Source organism: Lepisma saccharinum, chromosome 28 (genome assembly GCF_977018435.1).
Source record: "Lepisma saccharinum chromosome 28, izLepSacc3.1, whole genome shotgun sequence".
In the NCBI taxonomy this organism is placed as follows: Eukaryota; Metazoa; Arthropoda; class Insecta; order Zygentoma; family Lepismatidae; genus Lepisma; species Lepisma saccharinum.
This window is the reverse complement of record NC_139256.1, coordinates 4,439,293-4,452,557: the sequence shown is the minus strand read 5'-3', so window position 1 is coordinate 4,452,557 and position 13,265 is coordinate 4,439,293. Positions and strand designations below refer to the sequence as shown.

General features: G+C 35.3%; 1 protein-coding gene across 1 annotated transcript in view; it reads right to left on the bottom strand.

Annotated features, from left to right (window-relative positions):
• LOC145981098 (uncharacterized) overlaps nucleotides 1-13,265 on the bottom strand; it is a 68,008-nt gene that overhangs the window by 51,588 nt on the left and 3,155 nt on the right. Inside the window, exons 2-6 of the mRNA XM_083114236.1 lie at nucleotides 10,916-11,026; nucleotides 9,563-9,684; nucleotides 7,713-7,795; nucleotides 5,105-5,225; nucleotides 532-660 (exon numbers count right to left, since the gene is read on the bottom strand). Coding sequence (XP_082970362.1) covers nucleotides 532-660; nucleotides 5,105-5,225; nucleotides 7,713-7,795; nucleotides 9,563-9,684; nucleotides 10,916-11,024 — 564 coding nt within the window. The 5' untranslated portion in view covers nucleotides 11,025-11,026. The remainder of the gene's footprint in view (nucleotides 1-531; nucleotides 661-5,104; nucleotides 5,226-7,712; nucleotides 7,796-9,562; nucleotides 9,685-10,915; nucleotides 11,027-13,265) is intronic.

Below are 13,265 nucleotides of genomic sequence, written 5' to 3'. Positions count from 1 at the left end.
AAGTTAAAGGTCTCCTAAACTATTGGGCCCTATGAAAATTACGGTGCGTACCATCTGCAGGTTCCCAAATACTGTCGGATTTCTATGTTCCCTGCAAAATTTAATGACCTCGATGTGTTTTTACATTAATGTATGCCTGCCTTTACAATAACTAAAATATGAGTAATATAACTTAATTAAATGTCGGAGGACTAAAATATTCCGACTTCCGTTAAAAGCTGAGGCTGTAAAGTGGCACTCAGCACACACAAGGACAACACACACACAGCCCCACACTACTTGCAGGTCCAGATGCCACAGCCTTGCTGGTCTGCAAAATGCAGTTGAGATTGCACTATGCGGAAGTGAGGTTGACAATTGTGTGCACTATGTGGAAGGGTTGAACCTGTATGCAGTAAAATTGACAGCTTAACATGAAAGATTATACGCTAATTATGTATTTCTAAAAGGAAAGAGCTCATTATATCTTTCAATATTACCTTTAATAAACAACTTTCACAAAATTGTTTGTTACTAGCATGCAGTACTTACACAAACAGTAACGATGAGTGTGAGATTTTTCTTGTCTGACCAGAATGTTACAGCATCACAAAAAGATGCTGTATGACTAAATCTCAAGAGGTACAAAAGGAGGATGACAACTTCCATCAACATGGTGGCCTGGAAAGGAAACAACAAACGAACGCTACATTAAATGTAATATGTACAGACTGCCTAAGGAATGAAGAAGGGTGGAATTGTTTTACAAAAAAGAACAATATGTACATGTATAGGCTAGGGATGGCCAGATCTGGATCCTGGTGGATCCAAAATCCAGATCTGGATCCAAAAATTTTTCGGATCTGGATTCGTTTGGCCATCCCACATGAGCGCTTCTTTGGAAAGTAAGAATGTGTTTATAACATATTGTTACCTGCTAATATATATACACACACATATAGTGCGCGTGCACGATTTGTAATTAATACACTTACAAGGGAGGTTATCTAAGTGTCCCCCTCCGATTTCCATGAAATTTGGCAGGCGTATAGAGGGTCCAAAGGAAGTACATGTTTTTGTGTTTCAGCTAAGAAACGGTTTTAGGGAGGAAAATACTTTCTGAAGTCTGAATTATCCTGAGAGTTATGCCAATCATGAAAAATTGATTAAATCTGCTGTAAATATTTGAGAAGCAAAAGTGAATTCCTTTGCACAGGAATAACCTAGAAATAAACTTAATACTCTGATAACTACAGTAGTGGCGTTAATTCTGGACACTTTTAGAAATTTTTTTTTTTTTTTAAAATCTTGAATGTAAAAACTATATTCTGTATAGAAATATTAAACAAGTTTAAATGACATCGTTCAGTAATTTCAATAATTGCATCTGTGCAGCATTGTAGTCTGATTACACTGATAAACAATGAAATACTCCTTTAAATAAAACTAAGCGAACTTTATGTATTCAGATGTGCTGATAACGAATATCGCATCCGTTTTCCTGTATCACCTAAATTTTTTGCAGAACACCCACATTTTATAGTTTTTTGGTTTCAGGTCTCGGCACCCTGCTCCGCATCCGGCTTAACGTTTGGTTCCTAGCAACTGGATAAGAACTTTTCAGCGACCTTGTGTTTATGACTGGCACTTAATATATAGTGGAGGAAACATCTGGCAGTAGAGAAATTTCCTGTTTCTCTGTTAAAATTTGTTCTTTTGTGGGTTAGTCGAGTCTTAACTTCCTTTCCCATAACTTCGCGAGTAGCCTTCGCGAGTAGCCGTATTTTATGTTTGTGTATGTTCGTGAAATTGTGAATGTAATATTGTGCACAGTGAAGTGAAGTGTAAGTTGTATTTTAACAAAACAATAAGAGCATTCATAATTGTTTTTTTAAATAAATATATTATAACTCAATTAATGAGTTCGCCATGTCACACAAATGTGTGAATAACCCGAACTTGTTTTGTTATGTTCGCGGGGAATTTACTCCGAAGTCAGAGAGTAATACTATCACTCCTATAGTGAAAAAAGCATATGAGTTGTATTTTGGAAGTAAAGTAGAGGAGGGAAAAAGCTGGGCACCAGGTAAAATTCGTTGTAATTGTTTGCGAACTTTACGTGGTTGGCTTAATGGCGCTCATGATTTTATACCAATTCCTAAGCCTCCTCAAGAATAGACAGTGGATGAAACAGAACCAAACAGTGCTCTTCTCCAGATGACGAACCTGGACCCTCATATTCAAACATCGATCCAAATTTTTCTGATCCAAATATACCTCACTTTGTTTCCCAATCCGAACTAAATGATCTAGTCAGAGACCTCAACCTTTCTAAAGTTCAAGCGGAATTATTAGGTTCTCGTCTCCGAGGGTGAAATTTATTACAAGATGGAGTTAAGGTGTCATGTTGGAAACGCCAACAATTACTGACACGTTTTTTTTTCTGTTAGTAATGAGTTAACAAACTGCAATGATGTAGAAGGTCTTCTGCAAGAACTTGGAAGGAGTCACAACCCAAACGAGTGGAGACTATATTTAGATTCATCTAAGAATAGTTTGAAAGTAGTATTGTTGCATAATGGGAATATACACCCATTAGTATCCCTTGCCTATTCTTCCACCGTGAAGGAAACATATGAAAATATGGATACAATATTAAAAGTTATAATTTATGAAAAATATGGTTGGCAGATATGCGGAGACCTCAAAATGATTGGTATACTGTTGGGCATGCAATCTGGGTTTACAAAATTTTGTTGCTTTCTTTGTGAATGGGACAGCCGGGCAGAAGATTAACATTACAACATTTTGGATTGGCCCATACGAAAAAAAATATTCCTGGAGAGAAGAGTGTAAGGAATCACCCTCTACTTGAGAAAGACAAGATTTTGTTACCACCGTTGCATATAAAGTTAAGGGTCATGAAAAATTTTGTTAAGGCTTTGGATAAACAGGGTGAGGGTTTTGGGTATTTGAGAAAAACATTTCCTAAACTCAGTGATAGTAAGTTAAAAGAGGGCATATTTATTGGCCCGCAAATCCGTGAGATCATTCATGATGACAACTTTGTGGAATTGCTAACAGAAAAAGAGAAATGCGCATGGTTAGCTTTCAGACAAGTATGCTGTAATTTTCTTGGAAATGTGAAAGCTGACAATTACAAGGTACTTGTTATGAACTTGTTGAAGTGTTATCAGTGCATGGGGTGCAATATGTCCTTGAAAATTCACTTTTTACATTCGCATTTGGACTTTTGCCCTCCTAACTTGGGCGTGGTTAGTGACGAATGCGGCGAGAGATTTCACCAGGATATTTCTGTCATGGAGAAACGATATGCAGGAAAATCGGTACACATGTTAGCAGACTACTGTTGGAACCTCAAGGAAGAGGTTTCTGGTGGTTGTTACAAACGGCAGGGTTCAAGAAAGAAATTTTGAAAATGCGAGTAAAAATGTGTATTTTTTCCTTTTTTTTGCATTAAATTTCTTCATTTAACAGTCAAAATCGGTCCTATATATATTTTTTAATTTTTTTATATTTCATAGTTATTCACTTCAATATTTAAATCTTATTTCATGAGCAAACAAACAAAAATAATTTCAAATTTCGATGTATTATTACAAAGGGGATTAAATTTTTATTAAAAACAAAAAATGAAAATCCAGGGAAAACGGTAGGTGATACAGCATTTCTACTTTCAGATTTGGATTCAGCGGGGTCGAATTATAAATAATCACCTATTTTTGTTCAAAGGAGCAAAAAAAAGTTTGAATTTGTTCATCAGTGTTATTATTGTTATTTTCAACCAACAGAACGCTTGTGTGCGATTGTTGTATAGGAGGTCAACTGTGAGCATCATTCAGTAACTTCAAGAATTGCATCTTACGGTACGTACGTACAGCACCTAAAAGATGTTCACTTCACAAAAGTCAGATACCAACTGCTGTAAACAATGAAGCTCACACTTGGCCCACAGTAGAGTAGAGAAAATACCAATAAATCAGACAACAATGCTGCAGTAAGATGCAATTCTTGAAGTTACTGAATGATGCTCACAGTTGACCTCCTATACAACAATCGCACACAAGCGTTCTGTTGGTTGAAAATAACAATAATAATCAGACTACAATGATGCACACAGATGCAATTATTGAAATTACTGAACGATGTCATTTAAACTTGTTTAATATTTCTATACAGAATATAGTTTTTACATTCGAGATTTTAAAAAAAAATAACATTTTACTAAAAGTGTCCAGAATTAATGCCACTACTGTACATAAATTTACTATTAGAATGAAATCTTGACTTTGTGTAATAAGTGTAGTTTTAAAATCAAATTTAGGGTTATTTTCACCATTTTAACACCACTTTTGATGCTGAAATGTGCACGGCTTTTGTACCGAAATCTTGATTTTATATTCCTCAAATACGTGGCTCTGTATATGTAAATGGGACATTCCATTGTTACATGTGATATTTACATATAAAATGTAAGGTTCTAGACATGCACCTGGATTAAAACATTCATAATGAACTGACTTCATAGAATTATGGAGTACTTTGTGATGTCTGCAAACAAATGAAAAAAATGACATTGCTTAAATGCATGAAAAGCGTTAATGAAAAAATGATGATGCATTCAAAATACAAAGTTTGACTTCATTTGTCTGTGAAGCATATAGGCTACAGATGCTAATAATTTTTGTTTGTGAAATAAGCAAATTGTATGCATTCACAACCATTTAAACCTTAGTGCAACTAAAATTAATAATTTCCAGATTGATTCATTTTGCTATTTGAATGGAGTAGGACCACTTTTCATAGAATGCACCAAATATATTTTCATAAATTCTCACACTTCTTGCCATATTTTTCACAAGTAACTTTAAAAGTTGTAGCCTTCGTGTACAGCCAGTCAGTCAGAAAGCATGAACACAAAGGAAACACACCACACCATACTTCCGATTTATCATTGGAGAAAAATCACATATACTACTAGGAAAGAAACTCAACTATCAAGGTATGCTCAAGCACTGGTGGATAGCAAAATAACTAGACATGCATGAAGTGAAATCTTTCACCACAGTGAACACAGTTCAACTTAATGAAACATATTGCTTACCCAGTATGGTAATTCATAGCCTTGAACCGCAGGTGCCTCGAACACAGCAAGAAGCAAGTGGAAAAGGATAATGCAGTACAGCAATGACCTCAAGATGGAGTTGTTGTACAAAACATAGGACCTGAAATCAAAGTAAAATGAATAAATAAGAACCTACTTATTTTCCTGTAGTTTACGGTTATTACAAGCGTAAGAAAACACTTTTTCGTTGTGACGTTTCACGAGAACACACGCTCCCTTCATCAGACATTTACTTTCATTTTGACTAAAGATACAGTTACAACAATGGTTAGTAATTTTTTAAACAAAAATAATCCCTTATATAATGGATGTTGTCAATGTTACATTGTTGTAATATAGCAACTTAACTGTGAAAAGAAGCAGTCTGTTTTATTTTCATTTCAGACAAAAAAAAATTCATCACATTATTCTTTTATTTAAAATTATGAATCCCAAATATCATCAGGTAATTCAAAGTCATCATTGTTTTCACAGAGTTTCTTGATGTTTTCTGTTACATTAAATTTTAAAGATGGTGGCTTACTCCATTTGTGAAAAAGAAAACTCCATACTGGGGTTTAGGACAAAGAGTGCTATGGGATTACTTCGGTTCAAGTCTGGCGAAACAGGCCAGTGTTGTCACATTGGATTGGCAGAAAAGAGCTAAATCACGCCTAAAAATTGGGATTCTATTCTCTCAAGCAACTACATTTATTATATATAACCTGTTTATATGTTACATAATAACCTGTTGTGTTGCCATCATAGAAGAGTCCAAAACAAGGATCCTATGTATCCTATTATCACGTAAAGGTGTCTACTCACACAAGGGGCTGAACAAACTACAATGCAAAGTATTCACACTGAATGAAAGAGGTCACCTTTACCTTTGTTTTCATTACGAAGCCAGGTGACATGATTGTGGGCATGTCAATGTTTCTTGATCTTTAATTTATTCTCCATACATTCTCATCGTCACCATTAACAGATCAGAACAAATGAGACGAAAATATTAAAAATTTAAATTACGTATATTTACTTGCATATACAGGTGTCAGAAATTCATTTATCTGGAAAGTCAAGACTGGAATTAACTACAACCATTCCTTCAGTTAGACAACAGATAACAATGGTGTTTTCCTCGGTGCGAGGAAGTCTTCCTCCAAAAAACTAAATTGGCAACAGTAGTTCGTACCAAACTGACAGTCGCTGAAAGTGCGGAATTCTGTCGTCTGCTCATGTCACAAACGTCATACTGACCCGAAAATTATAGGGTTCTTCTTCCCCTTTTCACCTCAATTGCAAAATAAATAAATAAATTTTTAAAAAAAGTGATGAAGAATTGACAACAGGGCTCCACCACTATTCGTTGGATTTTCGCGATGTTTTATGATTGCTAGCTCTTTCTGGAGGTGTGTGCATAAATCACTCAGGGGTTGAGAAAATACAAACAAACAAAACAACGAAATGAACAAAAATCTCTAGATCGATGACATCTGGTGGGCAGGAAGGGATAACGTCTAACAGACATAATTAATGTACTCATGGCTGGTAATGACGCCTTTGAAAATGTCCCCCACTGACAAGTAAAGAAGCGGCCTGGAGAGACACTGAACCACTCTCCATGATATACCCCCCCCCCTTTTTTTTTTTTTTTTTTTTTTTTTACAGATTCAACAACTAATGGAAATTATATCACTTTTGTGCCTACCCTGCTAGCAACTCTATGCTTCGCCACTGCTTACAACTGTCCTGATGTAAATAAAAGTTAACACGTATTATCCACTCTTATGAAAAAAGTATGTATTTATTAATTTACCATCCATAGGATCGTTTGTTGTACAATTTGTGCAACAACATTGAACAGGTCAATTTAATAGGACTAAATCATCTAAATATCTTGCAGATTATAATATACAATTACATGCAAGCATAAGAAACTCTTATATTGGTGCCAAAGGAAGAAATAACAGTGTTGTACAACTCAATATACAAGTTCTGCAAACATGACAATGTATGTATTTACATAAGATAACAGAAATAAAAAAAAGCTAATATCAGACAAATTTAACCTATTTACAAATAGTAAACAAGTACAGCGGAACCTCGATTTTATGTTTTTCAGGGGATCGAGCTTAAAATGTGGGAAAATATAAAATGTGGGAACGCAAAATTGGGGTTTCAGTGTACTTGCTTTATTCGTGAATTTGATTTGTTCTAGAAATTAATATTAATCTTGGTAATTTCAAACTGTGCTACACTGAACAATATCAGCAGAAATTTTTACCTATTTAACAAAAATTCCAAATGCAGAACAAAGTCTTTTACACTGGAATATGCTACCAGGTAAAAAGAAAAAACAATATTCAGTTCAAAAACATATGGAAAAATGACTTTCAAATTATAATACGAGGGTAAATTGAAAAGTCTTTGCGCATAATTTTTTTCTAGCTTAACATGTGCTTCATCTTCAAAATATTTTTGGTTTCACAAACCGTTGTATTGACTGGGTAATATGTAGAAGAGTAAATAATGAGGCACAATCTTGGCTTTGGAGAGAATACTTCTAGCAGAATATAGAAATAAATTTTCAGTATTTATCACTCACCTGATACTACTTTCCTGCAATCTATAAACACAAGGCCTCCCTTTTCGTGCATCATTAACATATGTGGCTGCAATAAGAAGATCCTAAGAAGAAAATACAAAAATAATTGTTAAATTAATATGAACAAATATTAGACCAGAGTAGAAACATGGCATGAAAAATGTATCACCTACATGTGAGCAGATACCATTGTACCAGCACTGTATAATAGCAGAAAGAACTGGTTCAAATTACCCAACACATTCCACAACAGCAGCATTAATTTTACGTTGTTGGGTTGGGATTGTTTGATTTGGGGCTCTTAGCAAATTTGATGTGTTGTTTTGCTATTTGAGTTGGTATGCAAACCATTTTTAGTAATAAAAAGCAGCAAAAGTTCTCTGAAATGGTAGGCTTTTACTTACGCAGGCCATACTTTGGGGTCAAATATCTCCGTTATTTGTGTTTTCCGAGCGCTGGAACCAATTTTATATTATGTTAAACATTAACATCTGTCGATTAATAAAAAATCAACATAATTTTTGAGGGTGAACAGTAAGTTAATGGCCCAAAATTAATTTTATACAACACATCTGAAAAAAATTCTGTTACTGTTCCAATGAAAGTTTAATTTAGCAAGAAACCTTAACTTTAATTCTGTATCTGGGTCTGGAAATTGAGACGAGCCCAATCCTATCAAATAATTTAATATGTTTAATTTATATTTATCTTGTTTTTCTATTGAAAGACTGGTAATATGAAACGCAATTATGGGCTGAAACTGCCAATTGAGCAGTATGTACATTTTCTTCTTCTTTTATTTCTTTATATTTCTTGTTGATTTAACAGCAGTTCAAGAAGTGTAACATTGTATTAATGTGTAACCATGAAGTTTAAAAAAGTGTTTTGAAATTTCTAAAATAATTATTTTATTTTAACTAGAAGACTATGGTGCTGAGCTAAGTATTGACCATAGGGCTGAATCTTCTGATCAGTCAGATAAATAATATTAATCCTAATATTCTGTGTCGATAATATGAAAGTTGGTGTTACTGGGATAGACATAGCTATCATATTTTGTTCATTTTTATATTGCTTAGTTCAAGAAATCTTCATTATAAATCACTTGATGAGATTTTAATAATAGTTATGTCTCAAAATACCTGAATCACTTCAAAAATTAAAATTAAACATTGATTTGCATCCAACATTAACAGTTTCATAGATCGGAGACACATTCTCGTGGTTAGTACTTACCAATTATGTATTGCGGAACATAGTCGAAGGTGCCATTATGCTTTTTGCACGAAAACAAACACATTTTTTGCTAAAATAAGCCATTTTCCTGAATGCTACGAATCCGATGCATGAAACTGTTACCGTACATAATATTACAAACATTCAAACACATTTTTTGATGCAATGTTTCAGGAGTATGCACACTCCCATCATCAGACATTCATGTCTTAAATGAGTATTGCATAGGCAGTGGCATGCTCAAGGGGGGGGGGGGGGGTGACAGAGGTCATAATCCCCTTTGTGTTTCCATTAAAAAAGAGCATCAAAGGCAGGTAAAGATGACCAGTAAGAAAAGTACAGCAGCGTATACCAGGTGGGGAATGTTATGGTACATACTTAACCCCCTTTTGAAAATCCTGGGCATGCCATTGTGCATAGTAAAATTCCATATTTGTACATTGCATTTTCATTGACCCTTTAAAATTATTCGGAAAACCAATATAAAGTGAAATGTGCAAATACGGAACTTTACCTATGCAATACTAAAACTGCATTTAGCATGTCAACAATAAATTAAATGAGTGTATTATCTGTTGTGTTCAATTACTTAAATAAATAAATAAATGACCTACCACATCTGAAACTGGAGAATGTGGATCGTTCTGCAAACACCTTGGGGGATCCACATTCAACGTTATGCTCTGATCCTCTTTGCTAAACGCAACTTTTGTTTCGATACAGTTGCCTTCATTTTCTACAGGACGAGAAAATAATAACAATATTATCAAAACTCACACTGTGTAACTGTGTCAGATCAACACAGCATGACATGCCTGCAAAATTTAAATCTGCAACATTTGAACCTTTGTACAATCATTGACAATGCTGGGTTGTAAAGATTGATTGATTGATGTTTTAAGGCCACTTTATGCACAGTAAGGCTAATCTGAACTGGAACTACAGTTTAAAGCGTGATCCGAACCCCTATGTGCCCCCACCGAGTATCGAACCTGGGAATCCTTGATTACAAGGCAACGACGCTACCACTGCACCATAAGGGTTGTAACGGTTCAGAGTTAATGATATTGTTACAACCTAGAAATGTTTGTTACTGTACTAAACATTAAAGTATTAGACTATTACCAAAGTATGATTAGAAAATTACAAATTCTTTATTCATAGGCAGACCTGACTGTGGCTGATCTACAACTTAATCTACAAACATTGTACAATGAAATAATAAACCATAATACTACAATCATAGATACAAGTATAGGAGGCGCAGTAGCTCAGTTGCTACAGCATCTGTCTACCATGTGGAAGACCTGGGTTTGGATCCCGTCCCGGGGCAGGTGATCTGGACCAGGAATATTTCCGGTAATTTTCCTGTTTCTGCATGGCTCCGAGGCCCACCCAGCCTCATATAAATAGGTACCTGGGAGAAACCCTGGGGGGTAAAGTTGGCCAGGCCTGGTGTTGACCACATCATCCCAACTATGGCAGAGTTGGTGTTTTTTTGAAGTCCACTTTATGCACAGTAAGGCTAATCAGGACTGGACATACAGTTTAAAGTGGTTTCCAAACCAATACTTGCCTCCACCCTTGATTACAAGGAGATGACACTAACCACTGCACCATTGGGGAGGCCTAACTACAGCCGGGATCAGGAATAAGTGCAGCTCTCCACCTCCACATTTCTCCATGTGTGTTCATGGCATGTGCACATACACACTGGGGTACCTTTATCTTCGATGCAAGTATTCCATTCCATTTATCCCTACTAAATATCTCAGAAACTAACACCATAAAACAGATAAACACAATTTTACTCATTCACACAAACCACAAGCGCAAAACAAAGATTTTTTTTCTATTTTTCAAATTTTTTATCAATAAAATCATATTTTTAGTTTTTGGATGTTGATAATTTAGTTATGTTCATTCCCAAGTCCAAACATTAACAATATAAAGATATGTCAACTTACTGTTTTTATCAGGTTCCTCCAGGCTACGAAGTATTTGTAAATCATTGCCATCCACTGATCTTAAGCCATCAGAACTTCCACAGACTTCATTATCACCATCAGAAGACATACCTGAAACAAATTGGTAATACTTTCTTGAATGTTATAATGACCACCAAAAATAAAACCTTTACAAAACCAGAAGCTTCACAGATTATTTGGGGCCATTAACCCACTGTACCCCTTCGAGAATCATGTTTTTTTTTTCTTTAATCGACAGGTAGAGTCTGAGTGCATTCGGAACATCTCCAGCTGACTGCTCGAGTCTAGCCAGCGAGCCTACGAGCAGTGTACAGGGTGAGCAATAGAGTTAGCTATAGGCGCAGAATAGAGATGACGTCAGGAGTTCACTTCTCGATGGGAGGCGTCGGGAGTTATGACTCGCTCCCAAGGTGCAAGCGTAGAACGGCCAGAGCTGTTACGGAAATAATCTTACTCTATTAATGTTTTACGCAGGGCTGCATTTACGCTCAGGCTATCTAGGCTGCAGCCTATGGGCTGTTTAAAAATTTTATTTTGAATAGAAAAAATGAAAAATGTATGTTTTAATACTGTGGTGCGGGCCTCTTATAACCAAAAAAGATGTCAACGCAGTTACTTTGTGTGTTGTGAGACCTAATTCAGCTGAACTCTTCTATTTAGAGGAACACATCCCTGTTGAAAGATTTGCAACATTCATGCCTAACCAAGGCCACAAAGCTAGATATGTTTCAAGGCTTGAGTAAGTTTTTGAAAGAGAATGACATAGATATTAAGAACTGCCATGGTCAGTCTTATGATAACGCTTCTTCAATGAGCGGAAAGTACAATGGGTTTCAAGCGCTAATATGGAGGTCGATCTAAGAATGTACCTGTCATGGTCACAAACAGCAGTGGAGAAAGGTAATTTTCAAAATTGAAGATGATCAAAAACAGGCTCCAACATCCATGTCAGAAGACAGCTTCAACGATTTTGGCTTTGCTCAACATTGAAAGTGATATTTTAAGACAACTAAGTTATTAAGATATTATAAGTAGCTTCATTAGTATGAAGTGTAGGCGCAAACCAAGATTATTTGACACTTTCATTTTAAGTCTGATTGTTTGGAAAAGTACTGTATTTGAATTAAATATAAGTAAAATTTGCTTGTTTGTTACATTCCTTTTTCTTGGTATGACTTAAGATGACTGGACCCCTCTCCGATTTTCTTCATATTTGACATACTTACTCATTGAGGCCTGCTAATGATGAATCTGAAGTTAAAATTTGTCGGAAACGTCTAGAAATTGCAAAATAATTGCGAACCATTGACGTGTGGTTAGGTTAGGCAAACATAGTTAAAATTTGGCGTCATGGTAGTTTCAGGAATATATATTTCCTTGTGAAACAAAAAAAAATTGCAAAAATCAAGTTTCCATTCCAAAAACTAACTACTTATTTTGCAATTTCTAGACGTTTCCGACAACTTTTAACTTCAGATTCATGATTAGGAGGCCTCAATTAGTGAGTATGCCAAATATGAAGAAAATCGGAGAGGGGTTCGGTCATCTTAAGTTGTTCCTTTTTTTATCTTGTATTCACCTAACATGTTTACTTAAAATTACAATGTTATTTTTACAATTAAATATTATTTTCAAAAAAATTCCCCCTGGTAGGGCCCGCACCACAGGTTCAGCCTAGGGGTCTACAAATCCTAAATACGGCCCTGATTTAAAATAATACAAAATTAGTTGCAGCACACAGAAAGCACTGTGTAAGTAAAAACCTGTCATATCGAAGTACTTTCGCAGCTCCTCTTCAGTAAAAACAGTTTGTATGTACACTAAAATAGTGAAAGAACATATCGGAAATTGCTATCAAATCCAAACCTAATGACCTAAAATTATAGTTGCTGTTGTGGTGGGTGCTATGTTCACTTGCACGAAGCCTTTGCTCTGTTCTGCTTCACGTTAAGGTAACAAGCTAAGGTACCAGGTATCTGCTGCAGCATCAGTAATATTCCTTCCTTTGGATATATACACAATGTACAAGGAAAAAGAATGAAAGTGGCAATGGATGATTTGTCTACCAATGTATAAATATTACCAACTAAATTCTCTGCCATTACATTCATTCATTTTTCGCATAGTTTATAATGAAATGGAATTGTACAGAGGCTGGTGCAGAGGTTGTCAATCAATTCGTTTGCATTTTATTTTAATTACTGAACCTTGTAGCAGGTAAATTTCTTATATCCGGAAAACGGATTTCTTCAAATTTACAGGAGAAATTACTTACCAAATGCAGTTTCTTTATAGTTGTGGAAGTGTTCTCTCGCATCGTTCATTGAAT